This window comes from Eimeria acervulina, genomic scaffold (assembly GCF_000499425.1).
Source record: "Eimeria acervulina Houghton genomic scaffold, Eah_scaff3, whole genome shotgun sequence".
Lineage (NCBI taxonomy): Eukaryota > Apicomplexa > Conoidasida > Eucoccidiorida > Eimeriidae > Eimeria > Eimeria acervulina.
In genome coordinates, this window is record NW_013549902.1 from 157,085 (window position 1) to 175,173 (window position 18,089).

General features: G+C 48.9%; 6 protein-coding genes across 6 annotated transcripts; 1 reads left to right on the forward strand and 5 right to left on the reverse strand.

The window, feature by feature from the left end:
- Nucleotides 1-320: 320 nt before the first annotated feature.
- On the forward strand, nt 321-5,529 carry EAH_00001030 (hypothetical protein, conserved; the record flags this gene model as incomplete). Its single annotated transcript, XM_013396063.1, has 8 exons — nt 321-353; nt 872-2,766; nt 3,002-3,157; nt 3,623-3,768; nt 3,945-4,072; nt 4,197-4,801; nt 5,114-5,235; nt 5,453-5,529. 8 exons carry the CDS (start codon nt 321-323, stop codon nt 5,527-5,529), a joined length of 3,162 nt encoding a protein of 1,053 aa, XP_013251517.1.
- Nucleotides 5,530-6,280: 751 nt separating this feature from the next.
- Nucleotides 6,281-7,417, reverse strand: EAH_00001040 (UDP-N-acetylglucosamine transporter, putative; the record flags this gene model as incomplete). The annotated part of the gene is made up of 1 exon (XM_013396064.1): nt 6,281-7,417. One exon carries the CDS (start codon nt 7,415-7,417, stop codon nt 6,281-6,283), a length of 1,137 nt encoding a protein of 378 aa, XP_013251518.1.
- A 1,746-nt stretch (nt 7,418-9,163) lies between these two features.
- Nucleotides 9,164-10,354, reverse strand: EAH_00001050 (CpCCp3, multidomain extracellular protein with a signal peptide and the following architecture: LH2+LCCL+2xSR+LCCL+pentraxin+2xLCCL, related; the record flags this gene model as incomplete). Its single annotated transcript, XM_013396065.1, has 3 exons — nt 9,164-9,370; nt 9,464-9,519; nt 9,835-10,354. The coding sequence occupies 3 exons, from the start codon at nt 10,352-10,354 to the stop codon at nt 9,164-9,166; spliced, it is 783 nt and encodes a 260-aa protein (XP_013251519.1).
- A 229-nt stretch (nt 10,355-10,583) lies between these two features.
- On the reverse strand, nt 10,584-11,722 carry EAH_00001060 (hypothetical protein, conserved; the record flags this gene model as incomplete). Its single annotated transcript, XM_013396066.1, has 2 exons — nt 10,584-10,768; nt 11,257-11,722. The coding sequence occupies 2 exons, from the start codon at nt 11,720-11,722 to the stop codon at nt 10,584-10,586; spliced, it is 651 nt and encodes a 216-aa protein (XP_013251520.1).
- A 767-nt stretch (nt 11,723-12,489) lies between these two features.
- EAH_00001070 (hypothetical protein) lies at nt 12,490-14,057 on the reverse strand (the record flags this gene model as incomplete). The annotated part of the gene is made up of 5 exons (XM_013396067.1): nt 12,490-12,755; nt 12,899-13,048; nt 13,239-13,331; nt 13,567-13,692; nt 13,886-14,057. The coding sequence occupies 5 exons, from the start codon at nt 14,055-14,057 to the stop codon at nt 12,490-12,492; spliced, it is 807 nt and encodes a 268-aa protein (XP_013251521.1).
- Nucleotides 14,058-16,008: 1,951 nt separating this feature from the next.
- EAH_00001080 (ribosomal protein L32, putative) lies at nt 16,009-17,880 on the reverse strand (the record flags this gene model as incomplete). The annotated part of the gene is made up of 4 exons (XM_013396068.1): nt 16,009-16,320; nt 16,502-16,594; nt 16,915-16,942; nt 17,741-17,880. The coding sequence occupies 4 exons, from the start codon at nt 17,878-17,880 to the stop codon at nt 16,009-16,011; spliced, it is 573 nt and encodes a 190-aa protein (XP_013251522.1).
- Nucleotides 17,881-18,089: the final 209 nt, after the last annotated feature.

The window sequence follows — 18,089 nt, forward strand, 5'->3', positions numbered from 1 at the left end:
TATATATATATATATATATATACATATTATAATATACCAATTGTTTAGTAAGGGATGAAGACAGCACACAGTCGACGTTTGTTTCCCGTTGTTTGCTTCGCGAGTTTTTGTTTTTTTTTAATTATTTCTTCCGTATATTTTTTCTTGTTTTATCTCTTTAAAGGAGGCTTCTCCCTCTCTGCAATTCTCTGTGTTGCATGCATGCGTTTCCTTTTTTTTCTTTTGTTTGTGCTCAGGAAGTAGTGTATGTACGGCCTCCAAAGGAATTAGAGGGAAGACACCGAGAAGCTGTAGAAGAATATCTTCGCCAGCTACCTCGCATGCACAACCTCCTTTCAGAGCCCCATAAGTTGGTACGGATTGTTGCTGCTACTGCTGCTGCTACTGCTGCTGCTGTTGCTTGGGCTGCTGCTGCTGCTTCGGCTGCTGGTGTTGCTGCAAGCCTTCTGCTTAATTGGAGTTTCTTACGATGAATGTACCTGTTGTTGCTTCTGTTGACGATGTCGCTGTTGCCGGTACTGTGCTGCGGCCGCTGCTGCTGTTACTGCTGTTCCTTCTCTAGGCACTTCTTTTATTTGGTTGCTGCTGCTGCTGCTCCCGTTGCTAAGGATAATTTCCTACATTGTCTCTATTGCTTTGTTTGTCATCTGTCTCTGTTTTCTGTGTTTTTTGTGTCTTCCCTTCATGTGTCTTCTCTTCATATATCCACACCGTCGTAGACTATATATATAGACATATATATATATATATATATATATGTTTGTACAAATTAACATATGTATATTTCTGCAGAAAAGTCAGTATATACTACTTATAAATAGATAAATACGACTATTACTTTTGCATTATTGTGCATTGCTTGTGTATGCAGGCACTGGCTTCTCGTTACGGGTTGGTGAATGTGCGGGAAAATTCTTTAGAAGCGCCGACAGCTGCAGCTGTTGAAAGAATAGAAGATCCGTTCGTTCAGCCTCAGGCAGCCGCTCACTGGGCGGAGCTGCAGACGGTGTTTGGTTACGCCCCCTGGAATATTTTCGCCTCTAAGGGCGACTTCATACCCCGCGATCTTCTATGCAAATTGCAGGAAAAATGCAACAGTGAAACGTCAAAAGCTGAAGCAGAAACAAAAGCAGCAGCAGCAACAACAGCAGCAGCAGCAGGTGAGCCCGCGACGAAAGGAAGCAGCAGCAGCAGCAGCAGTAGAAGCACAAACAAACAGAAAGAAAGAGACTTTGCGTCTCCGATTTCCAGCCGCAAACGAGTGGCAATGCAAAACCACAGAAGAGACAACGGCGAACCCTCACCTCAACAGACACTCCGCGATCCTTCTACTCCTCTGCGAGCAGCTTCTGCTGCTGCTTCTGCTGCTGCTGCTGCTTCGCGGCAAGGAAGCGCCTGCTGCACCCCAATAAAGCCCGGAAAGCAGCCGCTGCAGTCGCGAGCACATACACCAGGTGCGCGTACACCGCAACGTTTAACCCCCGCGTCTGTAGGCAGACTAAGAAAGAGGAATGTGGAGATTAGTGAATCTGCCTCTGAAGAGGCAGCCAGCCAGGGGCGAGCAGAATGCTCTGCAGCAACTCCAAAACAAAGAAGAAACGCAAGTGATGAAGTGCAGCAAGAGGCGGGCTTGCAAGTTCAGCAGGAGTCAGCTGCCTATACACCCCAACCCACAGCATCTGCACAACTCCATGAAGACGATGTGAAGTCCAGAGAGACAAAAGCAGAAAAAGAAAAAGAAAATGCAACAATTAAAGAGACCCCCACGGATGCATCCACTGAACGAGAGCCAGCAGCCGCCTCCACTCCTTCGACTCCTTCTGCAGCCGCTGCTGCTGCTGCTGGTGCAGTTACCGAGACAAATGCAGCAGCTGCTGCAGCTGCAGATCCGTCTGTGCTGTCCGCTGCATCGGCTGCTGTTGCATCGTCGGCTGAGACGAAAGAGGCGAAGGAGGCGGAAAGGTGCGGAGACACCCCAGATGTCGCTCCGCATGCAGCAACAGCAACAGCAACAGCAACAGCAACAACAACAGCAACAGCAGCAACAACAGCGACAGCAACAGCAGCAGAGAAGGGATCGGAGGCAGGCGGCCGCAGCTACAGCTGCAACGGCCCCCGGCAGATGAAGCTGACAGAACTTTTCCGCTTCACCTTGAATAAAATGAAGGGTAAGGTGCAGCTGCCAATCGCTGAAATATCTAAGAATAGGAAACCAACGGTGCGAGAAGACGAAGAAGAAGAAGACGAAGAACAGATCATAAAGGCGCACAAGAAAAAGAAAAGACGCCTCATTGACGACGATCTACTCGCGACAAATGCTGCTGCTCCTGCTGCTGCGGATGCAGCAGCAGCTGCTGCTGCAGCAGCTGCAGCAGAATCTAGTCGTCATCCTTCTGCATCTCAGGGAGACGGTTTGCCCCTATCAAAAGCTTCAGCCGGCGATGAGGGAGTGAAGGCTGCAGAAGACAGACATGAAAACGAAAAGGGGAAAGAGGGGTCCCCACAGGCAGCAGGAGATGCAGCTGACGCAACAGCAGCAGCAGATGCAGAAAATGCAGCGGACGACCGAAAAAGTTCACAGGCGACACATGCTGAAGGTGAAGAAGAGGAAGAAGAAAAGGGAGAGGAAGAAAAAGAAGAACAAGAGGCAGAAGAAGAAGATAATGAGGAAAGGAGGAGACAGCAGGAGAAAAAAAGACAGAAAGAACTCCGTAGAAAACAGAAAGAGGCAGAGTACAGAAAGCAACGAAGAATAGAAAGGAAGCGGTAAGTAATGTGCATAATATATATCTCGTATATATGCTATATATGTAAAATTCTTCATATAGATATCTTATGTTTAATGTATATAATGTATATGAACTATATGTGCCGCTTTATCTAAATTTGAATTTCTGTGTATTTGCGTAAATTGTAATAATTATAATGATAATAAATAAATAAATATTGTGCTGCATTTAATTTTTTTCTTTTTATTGTTTTTGTTTGATCTGCCCTTCAGACAAATGCGCGAAATAGTTCGGAGAATGGTGGAATATGAAGCGGAAGAAAACGATGAAGAATTACGAGACGACGATGACTATGCAGCGGCTTTAGAAGAATTAAAACATCGACTAGCCAGAGAAGACGATGATGAAGAAGATGATGAAGAAGACAGGTTAGTATTTAATTGTATAGTTTTATCTATCTATTATTCGTTTTTTTGCCCTATAATTATATATATTCATCTAGTGCTTGTTTTGGGTATTGGTCTTCGTCGTCTACATTTGTCGTAAATGCGTGTTCAAAGTTTTACCTTATTTTGTTTGTTTATTTATTTGAATTAATACCGGCGACTGGAAATATAATATTTGTTTATTTCTCTTTTGCTTCTGGTGCTTCTTTCGTTTGTTTGCGTTCTTTGTTTCTGTGGAACTCTGCTATTTGTTTCTTTTATTTTTGTTGTTTGTCTCTTTCTACTTAATTTGTTTGTCTCTTTGTATCTTTGTTGTTTGTTTCTTCTTATTTTTGCCATTTGTTTTCTACACAGTGGCAGTGCGCTCCTAATTCTGCGTTCTTTTCCACTTCCTGGTGTCCGTTTCTTTTTGTTTTTCCTGTTTTTGTTGTTTATTTTTCAACTCAGTGAAGGAGAGTTTCTTGAGGATTTAATAGCACAGCCTGAAGATGCAGAGGAAGAGGAAAGAAACGAAGATCGCGAGGCGATGAATATGAAGTTGCAACGAGACCTAGGCGAGAGAGAAGAAGAAGTTTATGAACGCCTAATCGGAAGTAAATAAACCATAAAATACTCCGCGAAATGTTTTTATTCTTCTCTTTCCTGTTTATCTTTGCTTGCTTGGGTATTTGCAAGGAACCCTCGTGATAAACAGCCACTGCCGCTTATTTGCCTCGTCTTAACTGCCATTTGCTTTAACTTTTTCGTTCTTTTCGTCGTCCTTTCCCAGGATACCGCCGCGGAGGCGAGAAAGGAGTACAAGAATTAACTGAACAGGAATTGCTGGAAATTGAACTGGAAGAAAGAAGAAGGCGAATTGCAAAACGCAGAAAACTTTTCGGCGACGGCGCATTTGCGGTGCGTCCGTGAACTCACGTATCATTTTTCTGAGTTCGTTTTTTGCATGTGTTATATTGCATTTACATATATCGGTTTAAGTCTCTTCTTTTGTTTATTTCACCTTTTCCCTTCTTATTCGCAGGCACTCGACTTAGATGACTGGCTGTCTGAAGACGACGATTCAGACGGCACTTCCGGCAGCGATGAAGAAGAAAATGAAGCAGAAATTGGGGCTGAGGATATAGTGCGTTGGTCTACTCTCGCACTGACAGAAGAGCAGAAAGTATCAGCAGAAGAGGCGGCAGTAAAGGCGCAAACGACCCCAGCGCAGCTCGTAGCGAAGTGCAGAGAGAACGCCTCTCGCCGCCAGAAAATTCAAATGCTGCGGCTTGCGCAACCTAAGGAAACGGAGCAGAAACCGATCCATAAAGGGACAGCAGAAAGCAGAACTGGCGAAAATACAGGCGACAACGCGCAGAAAACAAGCACCAGCAACAACAGCAACAACAAGCCGCAAGAGGAAGCCGCCGTTGAAGACGAGAAAGTCCGGCTGACAGAACACTCGGAAAGCGACGAGGACGAAATGGAGAACCTCCTTAAAAAAGCAGCAACAGTGCAAGTTAATAATGCGCTTAAACCCAAGCAATTCAGTCGAAACAATAAAATAAACAAAAACGGATTACCCCCAACCTGCATCCGCTTTTCGCCGATGTTTCAAAGAGATTTGGAACTGTCCGGCAGCAGCAGGTGAGACAGAGAGTAACAAAAAGACAAGATCCGAATACATATATACATATACATATATATATGTATATGGCTCTTCATACATATCTATGTATAACAGTATGATGGTATTCTAGGTAGATCTTCCGTTGTATGCATACTATATATATATATATATATATATATATATATATATATATATATGTACATATGTTTATAAATATATATATGGGATGATTTCAGGGTAGCACCCGTATACATTTACACGTTCGGCTCCTACGTAATCATATTCCAATACATATATATATGCATATATTTATTGTTGAATTTTTGCAGCCGGACTGTTGCCCCTGTATTTGATGGGTTTCGAACGCGGGACCTGCCGAAAGCGAAACCGAAACCGAAGTCGCATCAGAGCCCTCAAGATTTATCTGGAGCTCCCTCTTCGAAGAAACCGAGTGAGTTAACTCTTATTTGTCAGGTGTACGTGCAGCGAGTGCGTGTGTCCTTGTGCGCCGGCACTTTAATGCAGGACTTGAGGGAATTTACTTTTGCTGACATGCAAATATTATCGTGTAGGTGGGGCTCTTATCGCTACTGTGCATGCATGCATGCATGCATGCATATAGATTAGTCTGTACCTCTTTTTGTTTTTTTTTGTATTGCTTCTTTCAGGTTCGGGATTTTCAGGTCTATTGACTCGACTCCTCGATTCGTCTTCGGAGCAGCGGAAACAGAAGCCGAAATCTTGATAGAAGTGATAGTCCATATGAAATAGCAATTGATTGAAGACCATCAGATGAGCAGACAGCACAATCGAATGGCAATTTCTTTCTTCTACCGCATTGAGGTGTTCAGTGAACAGCAACAGCAGCCACAGCAGCAACAGCCGCTCGTTGTTGCAGAAGTTGCATTATTCTGCGTTGAGTTTAGGGGGGTAAGCCTTCATGTTAAACTCTGTTGAATTTCAATTAAAACGTGGTTGCAGCTGCAACTCTGTGATTTTCATGCCGTAGTCTCTTGTTGTTACATCCAAGCCGATCTTCTGCTGCTGAAGGCACGTCGGCTGTCTGTTGAATTCATTTCTTGGTCTTGCCTCCTGCCTTCATTAAAGCATTCACTACGTCCTTAGCGCATTGTAGCGGACTTGTCGTATATTCTTGAATACAGCAGGTCGTGTTGCAGATGCACGCTAATCTATATGCATGCATGCATGCATGCATGTACAGCAGCAGCAGCAGCAGCGCAGGGACAGGGCAACAAAGGTCCTTCTTCTCCCCTTCTAGTTGCAACTCGCGTTCGCTGGCTTCTCTTTCGACGCAATTCACCTTATAGCAAAAACAGAATTGTTTCCGCGGCATCACTGAACGCCCAATGAAAGCCCACTGAAGGCCCCCCGAGCAGGTGGTTTCTGTCTGTGCAGCAGCTGCTACGAGTTGCCCTGCAGCAGCAGCAGAAGCAGCGGCAGTCGCTGCTGCAGTAGCAAAGTTGTGCTGCAGCAAACTAGGGAGGAGGGCCCTTTGCTGCATCGTTTTTTCTCTGAACGGCATTTGAATCCGCTACTGCGATTGCAGTATCCACTTCTCTTCCTGGTGCGACATACGTCGGTCTACTTTTTAATATTCTAAAGAAGGAAAGCGGCGGGTTCTCAACGATGTAGAGATAAGTAGCGAGGAGAACGAAAGCTGTGCCGCAGCAGAACAGCAGCGAAGGGAGGAAGTCGCCTGCAACTGTCCACGAAACAATGCACGAAAAAACAATGGAAAGGGCATTTCCGAAACATTTTAGTATATTATCTGCGTACTTGAGCACAGCAGCAACCACCAGCCCCCCCAACGCTTGCAGCAGAATTGCTGCAATCGTCATTCCGGTGTATCCTTGAAAGAATCCCTTTTCGTATATTGCATCTCCGTCATTCCAGAAGGCACCTATAAGCCCCGCAACAACTCCATAGACTGCCAGTTGCATGTTATTAATCCAGATAGTTGTTGTCTTCTCCTTCAGCAGCTTCTCAAGATACACCCCAGCTAAGCCGCTCGTCAGAGATGCGCACAACACCGCAACCAACCCAACAAACGCATTCTGCGGCCTTCCCCCCGCCGCAAGGGCCTTGGGGGCCTCTGATGCTGTGGGGTACTGAATTAAACTGACTCCTAAAAAGAGTAGAATGAGAGCAGACCACTTAAGGAGGGACAGACGACGCCCCAGAATGAGCACCGACAGCAGAGCAGTTGTCAGTATTTTCAGCTGATATGTCACTTGGTACATCGCGCCAGACAGATTCGAAAGAGAAATAAAAATTAAGTTGTTCTGCACAGCGTATAGAAGCCCTGGAACGCCGGCTTTCGCCATCTCTATAGGATTCGCGATAATGCCTCGATACACCGCAGCGGCCGTCTGGCGAAAGCTGCAGTTTTGTTCAAACCACAGCAGCGGTAGAGACGTCAACAGCTTCACCACTTCTGCTGAAACCACTGCTGTTGTCGTGAGGTAAGGCACGTCTCCAGACCACTTGCCAGAACGAGATAAACGCAAGACGCTCACCCCAGCCACCGTCTGCCCAACCAACGCCAGCAGCGCCACCCAACGCATCGGAACCCCCAGAAAGCGGGGATCCGTCTTGGCCTTGGAGGTGCTCATGATGAGGCATTAGTTGGGCGCTTCATTGAATGGGTTCAGGGCCCCGCAAAACAACGGCTACAGATCAACAAATTGAAATGAGATAATGCGCGCAGTGGAAGCGCATGCAGACAGAACAAACGCACACACACACACTCCAGCAAAGAGAGGCCGAGTCGTTGAAGTACCAAAATCAATGAAAGGGGCAGATTCACTGGAAATGTCACGCCTTGTCTATGTAGTCCAAGGACCGAACGAAGGGGGTTGCTGTTTGTGTTTGTCTGTAAAACCGTGAAAATTGGGGGCTCAAGAACGTCTAGAAAGACACTATGTGGGAAGGGAATATAAAAACAATGCAGAAGAAAAGGAATTAATATATCGGCGCTACTCTTTTACAAGACTTCGGCGGCGATAACAGCGGCAGGCCCCTACAGGCACGGAACCCACGGATGGTGTAGAGGTGAAAAAGAACGCGAAACTTCGGCTGAAATACACATTAAGTGCTTTAGAAAGTGTTTATTTGTAATGTCGATGGCTTCAGCTACTCTGGAATAGGAGAAAATGAACTCTTTTCCCCTTCTTCTCTCCCGCATGCATTCTCGTAATGCACGGAATGTATCCGTTGTCGGCGTCGTTGGCCGGCAGCTGAAGAACAATTTTGATAGCACCGCGCGTTTCTTCAGTACAGACGGAGGGAGGCTCTTCAACGCAAACCCGCGGCCTACGCAATACCAAACCGTCATAGTCAACGAGGCCGTCAACCCACCCCCAGGCAAGCCGTTCAGCTTTACCCCTATTCTTGTCGGCGCCGGCGCCTTCATGGTTCTCTTCCCCTGCATACAAACTACCATGGAGCTACGCAAATACTACAAAGAGGTCAGGACCCACTGCCTTCATAGGCAGGGCACGCGCTGTAAAGCGCGTTAGGGAGGCAGCGGCAGCTTGATGTATTGCAAACGCACACCAACTTTCTCTTGTCATTTTAAAGAGCAACGGAAGTGAAGGCGACAAAAGTCGCATGCAGTTGCGGCATTTTGCCGCTGCGCTTTTGCACGTGCGTCCGTTTGTGCTGTCGGTTGCGTGTTTTTGAGTTGCTTTGATGAGCTATCTGAATTTCCCTTGAGTACATAACAATTAATTAAAGTTTAATTAATGCTATTGATTAATTAAGGTGGCGCGCAGTAGACTGTTCGGCGGGTCTTTTTTTTTGTTTTTTGCTCTTCTCTGCAGACAGAGCACCTGTACCGCGATGGCTGGAACAGACATCACTACGACGAAATGAAGGACAAATACTTGTCTTGAACAGTTTTCCGTTGGCTTTAGAAGCAAAGCCAGCGATCTGCTCTCCATATGTTCCCCCGTTGTTATCTCTAGGGGACTTTGCTAACCGCTCCGCTTCGTTACTATTGCCATTAAACGAAAACAACGAAATATTGATGAACTTCTCTCGCATTTTAGTGGCTGTTTGCGTATGAATAAATTTGGGGGGGATTATTCCCTTGGACCTAAGAGGGTTTCTGCCCTGCAAGTCTTTTTCAGTTTTCTGTTGCGCCATGGGGGTTTCCAACAGGGCTTGAGGTCCTCGTGTTGTGCATTTTATTATATTGTCTGTTGTATATTTTACTAGACTGTGTGCTATATGTTTCTTTATATAGTTGCCGAAGTAGGGCCTAGGAGCCGTAGGTAGAAACGAAGCGGAGAGGACAGCTGTGCGATCTACTGCATGCAACTAGGAATCGTATTATGACGACGACAACGACGTTGCACTCAAGACAGCTGCCGCTGGCTTCCTGCGGTCGATCTCGAGATGGCCTCCACACCCTCAGCGCTGCTGCTTGCAGAAGACGGCGTGACAAACACGAAGGAGCGAATGTATTCCCCGCTCGTCTCGGATGCAATTCCATTAACTGCACTGCCGGAGAAACGCTGGCGGCCTCTTGATGCAATGATCTCAACTTCGCCCCCGACGTCCTTCTGGTCGCAGCACAGCGTAGCAATAAATATGTATTGACATGTATTTATTTATGTATTGCATTGACACTACTGCTTGCAGTACTGCCAGCTTACCAGTGCTCCAGCGTGTATTGCCGCGCGACAAACAGAAGAGAGAAGACTATAGAACCCTATAGTAGAGGCATTTAAAGCAGCTAATTTCTAGTGCTTCAGGGGGATGGAAATATCTAAACTCACCGCTTCCGTACACACGAGCGTTGCTGCGTGCCAAACAGCCCGCGGGGCACACGACGAGTTCGCGTTCTCCCACTCCCAGTTTTAAAGCAAATGTTGCATTTGTGTCGCACGAGAGAACCCTGAAGGGAGGTGCCGCCTCAACGGAGAAGGACCGCAGCTCCGGTCCTGTGCTTTGCGTGCTGCGAATGCCTGGAGGGAGCAGCAGAAATGATGTATCTGCTGCATGCGTGAATCGAATACATGCGTACCGAAGTGGCCCTGGGAGGCATCGTAGAAGGTACGGCCTTCAGCGACAGTCAGCAACACCTCTCCTCCCTCCTTGGGCATAGCGCCCGTATGTAGGGAGGCCTTGCAAATGGAACTTCTGGCGGTGAAGAATTTACAGCCTTCGAGGAGCGCTTTGGCGTGCAGACAGTCAGGAGGACAGACGGCGAGGAACGTCTGGCCGATGCGCCCATTAAACTCCACACGACGCAAGCTGTCCGTGCAAGATAAAAGCACTGCAGGTTTCGTAACCCTGGCAGCAGCAGCAGCTGCTGCTGCTGCTGCCCATCGAGGTCCCTGCAAAGAACAGGGAGAAAGACACAGTCGCCCGTCCTCTGTACGCCTGCTTTCGCTCGGCGCCTGAGGAATATGGGCAGCAAGCGTCTCCGCAGAAAAGGCATTCTGTATTGTCGTTGCTGGGACTTCCTGGCTGAAGAGTTTAACTCCTAAAATGTCCCCTTCAAAGTAATCCGCTTCTGCTGCGCTTGCCCTCCCAATGGTCATGCGGCCCTGCAGTGGCACATGGTGGCATTTGGGTATAAAGGCGATCAGCTGTCTCGGCGGCTCACTCTCAAATTCATGTCGAAATCCGCCTTCTCAGTCGCCACTGGCTGGCCATTTACGAAGAGTTGAATGAAACGAGTTGCAGTGGAAAATGCGGCGGCGGCGTCGAATTTTTCTGCATTTCATAGGGTTTAAGGTTTTGGAGTTGGGGGTTAGTACACGCATATGTTTAAGAACTTGTGAGATAATTGATGTTCCTCTGCAGTTTACCTCCCAACTTGGGTTTGAATCCGAACTTGATTTGGTGGGGATGGCAAGTCTGTTCAAAGATCAGCTCGTCGTTCGGGTCCACCACCAGGGAAAAACCGTCGCAGTCGCTGTGGGCGAGCAGCGTTCTCCACTGCCCTTCCCCTCCTGTACAGACAAACAGATAGACAAAGAGTGGCTCTCGAGGTGAGTGTATGTTGGTTGCCGCCGCAGCTGACGCCCCACCTGTGACTATTGCGCGAACTACGACGGTGAAGTCCCTTATCGATGACGCTAGACTTCCGGCAGCCAAACTGGAGGTGTCCACAAAATCCGATGGCTTCCCATGAAACCCTGAGATGTTTATGAAGCTCATTTTCATAAGCACTGCTTTTGTTGAAGCCACCACTATCACTGCTATTACTACGTTTATCTGCTTGTTGTTGTGCGCAGCAGTTCGTTTGCAGCACCATTAAATCCTTCAGGTGGAAACCAGTGAAAAATGTCTTCTGGTTGGGACGCGGGTGTAGTACGAATTCGCATCATGCGGGTGTAGGGTGTCCTTGAAGATGCTTGTAGCGACGGCGCTTCGGCTGCTGCTGCTGCTGCTGTTTGGAAAGGCATTTAGGCAGTAAAATGTGTGCCAAACAACTCACTCGCGAGAAGCCTCCTACTGTCATCCGCCGTTGCTGGCGAGCCGCTGCCTTGACTTGCTAAAGGAAAGGGCAGCTGGGGTTGTGTTCCGTCGGCAGCGCCAGCACCATCTGCGCTATCTCTGTGCAACGCAGCATTTGGCCTTCTTACACTGATGGCGCCCCGCCTTTTCCTGCGTTGTGCTTGCAGGGTGACGCCACCGCTCGAGCTTAGTACTACAGTGGGTTTTGACGGGGCGGCAGCAGGGCCCTGTGCTGCTGCATTTCGTTGAGCCGTGTTGGCCACAACGGAGTTTTCCGCTGTCGTAGGTGGTGCAGCGGCCGAGGAAGATTTCGCGCCTTGCTGAATAGCAGCGCCAGTGGCAGCAGCAGCAGCAGCAGCAGCAGCAGACTGGAGAGGAGAAGGCTGTGCCTGGAGAGTTGCGCTCCCTGTTAGAGGCGGGGCAGCGGTTGCTGTCGACTGCAGCATCGCATGGCTGCGAGTTGAGACGACCAGGTTGTGAACGGAGTGGTCCAGTTTCGCAGTAGTGACTGATGGGCGTCGATGTTACATTCCAGTGATAAGTTTTTGTGTTCCTATGAACCCGCTGCATGCACCACAGTTCATCTACGACTACTCACATGATCTTGGGTATGCACCGCTTTCTTCACTGTGTATGCCGTGGCTCTCAAGAGCTAAAAAGTGGTGCTGCCTGTGTCCAACGACCACCAGGAATTCGCCGCCTTCTTGGGTGATCGTCCCGCTGTGGATGGCAGCGCGGCATACCTGTTGTGTGCATTCTGTTTTCTGCATGAGAGAGGGGGGGAAGAGGGAATTCGGCCTACTGCGGAGCTTCCAGTGTAGATATAGGCCCCTTTCAGTTCTCCTCCGGCAGAGCTGTGGGGAGTGACTTTAGCGACTCCGCTGCTGCTGCATGCAACAACTGCTTTTGACTTGCCTGCAGTTCGGAGGACAGGCAACCAAATGCATCGTGCCAGGCGGGCCGCCTAAGCCTTGTGCCGTTTCGAGGCTGTCGAAGCAGGTGAGGTGAATCAAAGAGAGGAACCGCTTCTTCTGAACAAGCGCCTCCTCTTTGTGAAAGGCCCCAACGCCAGATGGGTCACCATCGCCCTCGCATGCAATCACCACGTCTTCCGCATGCACGCAGTAAATATCATCGCCTACAGCGTGAGGGCACTGATTAAGAGAAGCCTCTCTGCCTGAACATTGGCAATTAGCCTAAGTCCTTCTGGAGATTAGAAAGCAGCAACCGGCGCACCTGTGCACATGAAGTTGACGGCAGCAATCTTCTCCTGCTCGGGTCCACAGTAATTCTGCCCCATTATACTGGAGCAGCTTTCGTTGCCAGGACCTTTATCCTGAGCAGTGCGGTAGTGATGCGCAGGTGCTGTATTTTCAGCAATGCGTCTTGCATTCACCTTCACATTGTTGTAGCCCATCTGACGGCATGCCACTTGCTCGGACTTAATACTCCACCCATCTGAGCACACGCTGCCGAAACCTGCATCGAGATATTGAGTGATTAAAGAAGAAAATAGATCATCAAGATATTGAATGGGTAAATAAGAGTATCAACTTATCAAGATACTGAGTGGTTTAAAGAAGATAATGAACTCTTCCCGATAGGCTTGGGAGCACACGCACCTTTGTTGTAGAATTGCAGTCGGCCAAGGCCGGACGGAGCCGGCGTTCCGGTGGGACCCACGAGGCGGATGGTGCCGGTTTCAGGCTCTATCCCAGCTACCATGTTGGTGCATTTGATGGCTACATCGTCGTTGTGTTCGAGGCACATGGCTGGAGGCTTCTCAGCTCCGCACTCAGCCAGAGAGGCCTCATTTCCGCTGCACTAAAAGACGATCAGGTGGTATGTTGGGTCAGTGCACAGCGCGAAAGTAGAGAACGTTCTTACACTAATGCCTGAACAAGTTGCAAGGTGTGAAGCGTGCAAAAGTGAATCAATCGCATTGAAAACATCTGAACTAACCCGCGCTCGCCACCGGGTATCCCTTCTCTGCGCACACGTTGGCTCCTTCCACGTCTTTGCACCCATCCAGCAGAAGCGTGCCCGTTTTGAAGCCTGAGACGGCATTCAGAATGAGAGGGAGTGACGCGCAACTGAACCTGAGGGAGAATTGCTGCAATTACCGAGTTCTTGGCAAGCTTTTAATGCTGACTGAGGTGAAAACGTCAAGTAGTCGCCTTTGTTGCTAAAAGGATAAACCAGTTGTGCCTTTTTCATAGGTTGTTCAAGGAAGAAAAACGTCCGCACCATACGCTCCCCCAAACCGCGCCATTCTTCACCTCAAGCCGACCAATAGACGAAAGGTTTCCAAACTCTGTTTTTTCAATGCGAATTTTCTCGAGATGATTTATTTCGTATGGGCAGAACCGCCCACCGTTGATGACGCGAATAGACGCCTCGATGAGGTCTACAGAATCTGAGGGAAACACAGGATCTCAGCTGCCCAGCGAAGCCGTTGCTCAGCATTTGGCCCACCGACGAGGTACATGTGGAAGCTGAATTGTTGCCTTTCGGGGGAGTAGGCGAAGTCCACTGACTCAATGCCTGCCAGCGCGGTTTGCCGCCGTTGCACACGATGCCGCGCATAAGTAGAACATACTTCAACGCACCATTGTACGCAGCGCCCGCATACTGCTCCACTGGCCCTACAGCGGTCACCACCAGGTCGCCACCTGAGGGACTCATCAGACCATCCAGGATGGCGGCTGTGCATATTGATGAAGGCGCCGGATGCAGCGAAGCCCCTTGCGTATGGGCAAATTCGGACGCTTGGCAGTTCATGGGGCAGTGAACCTTTGCTGCGTTCGCGAGACCTGGCTTTCTGAAGACGCAAAAATTTTATTTCCGTGTTGGATCATCATCTGGTTGGTAGCTGCATGTGTGTAAATACCCTTCAAACACGTCTGCAGCTCGCGTGTGGCAGTCGATATCTTGAGGCGTCAACTCCAACCCAGACGGGTATAGCGAAACATAAACCGACGAAGGATGCGGGGTTCCAATCCACCTTCCGACCTTGAAGTTGGCCGTGCTGCCGTCCGAACGGACTGTCACGTGTTTGCAGAACCAAGGCGAGGCAGCAGCATCGTTGGTGAGGACCACTGCTTGCAGGGAGCCGACTGTAGGGAGGAGCAATAAAGGGCTTGACCAAAGTACGTATGAACGAAACTGACGCGTCTCACCGTCCGCAGCTTGCAAGCGGATCGCTCGGCTGCTCCCCGGGGGAAAGCTGCCCTCTAATACCTTCGGCCCAGAGGTGCGCACCGACCCAACTAGTGAAATTCGCGCTCGCGGGTGCAGGCTACCTATGATTATTCGCATCGCATTTGTGGAGGTGTAATAACCGTGAAACTGGCAACTTGCCTTTTGGGTCTGTCCCCGTTAGAACAGCCAGCTCGTACACTTTGCTTCCCGACAGTGCAAAAGACTGCATTCCTCTGTTAACTTGTGTTCTTTATGGTACTGACTAGCAGGTTTCTCACTCCTTCGGGAGACAGAGGCGAAAGAACCTCTCCACAATCGAAGATCCAATAGCGAAAGTCTTTCCATACAGTTATTTGTCGGCACGCCCACGCAGTCGGACTGCTGATGTAAGCATGAATAACTTCGGGGTTGCTGACATCAACGCGATCTGCCGTGAGTCTGCCCCAAATCGCCAAAGTAAAGGGGAAAATGAAGTACAGAAAAGAAAGAACACTCCTCACCGCTTGCTTGTTCCGCCACTAACAGAGGCTATAGAAATCGGCTTCGTACGACGGCCATTCGACCCCTCCAAAATGAGTCTCACGTCGCTTCTAGGCATCAGCAATACACTTAAAGCTCAAACGCTTGCATATGTGAATCTGTCGCACTTTGTTTCCAAACCAAATCCAACAAGAGGCGCCACCTCAACCACATATCGAGCCATGGCTTGCTCAGCGGGAAGACAACGCGCATAATCGGGAAGGCCCGCATGCGGTGATGCCTTGCACCACCCATCATTTCCGAGCACGCCCACAAACGAAAACCCGAAGGCAATTATGATGATGTTACAAAACATCTTTTTATTGGAAAACTCAGCACGAAACGCGGCTCCTTCCGCTCAAGCCCTATGAAACCCTTCCAAATCGCTCCAAAGGACAATGGAAATCTTCAGGTGTAGCGACATTCTGGCCGCCTACATTCCGAAACTCAAAACAGAAAAACTGCAGAGTGTCACCGTAGGAGCATATAAACGAGTTCGCAAATACAAGAAACAAGGCCTCTGGATGCACTTTTCCGTTAGAAAGTTGTAAAAAAGCGCGGCGCTGCCTGCAACTACGCTTGCACAGTAACTCAGGATACTCAACTGCGTAAGGTGCTGAATTGGCCGAAACTGGCCTCACGAGCACTCCCCTGCAAATGTGTACTACCGCTTCTTGCACACTGAGAAACGAACCACACGCCGCTCGCTTGCCTCTGTAAGGCTGTTGGGCAACCTAACCTATAACTATGCGTTTGTCCAACAAATTTTCGAAAGCGAAGTGCCAGGTCTAAGGTCTAATAAGGAGAGACGGGAGACTGCAAGTACAGCTGCTGTCTATACTCTTGCAAATGAACCACCACATGGGTGATTCCAAATCCAACTGTCATAACTTAACCCAAAGGGCTGGAAAAAATGTCTCAACTGCCCCCATCGAGCCGCCAGGCGGTGATTTGGGGAGTGGATGAAACTTTTTCTCAACTGAGGCCACAGCCCAGCCGCCCAGCTGCGCGCTCATTCGTACTCAGCTGTGTTAAGCCTTGCGGACTTGTTGAGGACGAGGACATTGAGCTGCTCTGCCCTCTCAATGATTTCTCTTCTTTTCCTAGAGGAAACGCCGGATGCAATTTCTGCTGCGAACTTCGTGTTGTGCATCAACAGCATGTCAATGTCCTGGGGTCTTTCGACGCGGAACTTGTAGAAGCCGTTCCTCAGCATGTGGCGAGTTTTCTTGTTCGACCCGTAGCCGATGTTGGGCATGAGGTTCGTGCCCTTGAACTTGCGGCGCACGCGGCAATCAATACCCTTGGGCTTTCTCCATGATGGCTGTGCACAATCAGTCAAGCAGCAGCTAAAAATATGCATACGCATGCATATACATATATGTAGACAAAATACATCGAGAAATGTTCGCTTCGTGAATCCCGACTCTATCTTTATGCAAGGGCAGTACATGCGAAGGCGTAATACAGGCGCACACAAGGAATGCATCAGGGACAGAACGTACACTGAGGCGTTTATATCTGTCCGATTGGAAACGGTTAAAGCGCTTTGTGCGCTTCTTGACGATGGTGCGCTTTACGGTGGAAACGGGAGCCATCTGCAGCGCAACACACGAGAAGCACAGACAGAGTGTCACAAAGAACATCTGATTATTACCCGTACACTGTTCCCCAGTATTAATCTTACACAAACGCAACTTCGGAGGCACAGACACTCCTTCAGAAACGGCACATGAGTAGCACCTCTGAACAGGCGGAAGCACTGCGCGGCTGCGCTGCGACCTTCTTAGGTGCACAGACCTCAGAAAGCTTGTCTTAGTTATACTCTAATCAAATAAACTACAAAAAAAGCCAATGTGGGAAACGCGCCCCCTACAACACTCCCCCACAGGGCCCCCCACGCCGGGGTGCCGCTTACCGTGGAAGCGGGCTTGTGGCGTTCCTTCCTTTAAATTTCTCCAAAATTACCCCGCAAAGTGATCCCCGATCACCAGAGATGCGGCAACAACTCAAGTTCCTGTTTTCAACTGCATGTAGAAGCCGGCACAAGGGGACCCTTTCGAATAGGCCCCGCACTCACCGATGTTTTGGGGCTAGGCGCATGCATGCATTCACACCAGCGCCAATTGCTTCATCCGCTTGAACAGCATCTTCGTCTAAAGCAGTTAGCTGATAAACTATGCATTTTATTCTTTTTGTATGCTCTCCACAAGAGGCAACATAATACTGTAGCTTGATGCAACAACTGGCGGGAGTGGCAGCCCAAACGGCCACACATGCATGTACTATTTTGCTTCGTTCTATCGCTTTTCAAGTGCGCTTGTTTGGTGCTGGCCCATATTTTTAATTGAACTGTGCTTTTATCGGCTGGCGTTTTACTGAGTGTCAACTTTCTCTAGTGGTGCTACCTTGGGCTAAGGTTCTGCCGCTGCTAGTGCTGTTGCAGTTGCTGCAGTGATTCTGGGTAGTGCTTGCTTGTTTGCGTCAAGTATTGCCGTGTCCACTGCAAAGGTGCGGAGAGTCTTCGTTCCAGGAGCAACGATACTTGTGCCAGCAGGAATCGCTGGTGAAGCGGCGACAAGTGCAAACAGCCTCGAAAGCCGGCACCGGCAAATCAGCTGTATCCTCTTTGTATGTAACTAATGGTTTCTCTCTGAAGCATCCGTAGAATGCTTTCATAGCAGCAGGGACATAGGATAAAAAGGCAATCTTGGCAGCAGCGGCAATAGCAGCAGGCAGCTTACACACGGTCATGTTGTGCGAGACCATGCCCGACGATTACGATGCAACCCCTTTCTAAAGCTGTTAATGGCTGTGCAGAAGTGCCTGTTATTAGTGGATTAATTCGGCTTTTTACTGGGCATTCGCTAGGTTGAGCGAGCATTTTGCGTTAGCCAATCGCTCCTCATTATCCCTTTTGCATCGGGCTTGCGGGTTGCACACCTTGCATTGGGCACTCATGTGCTTTTGCGGCTGAGACAAACGGATCTCGCTTGGTTTGGGTGTTGTACATGCCTGCAAAGCAATAGAAAAACGCTCAGCTCCACACAACGGCTGCCAAAGCTAGGGCAATGCACTGCGGTTCCAAACGTT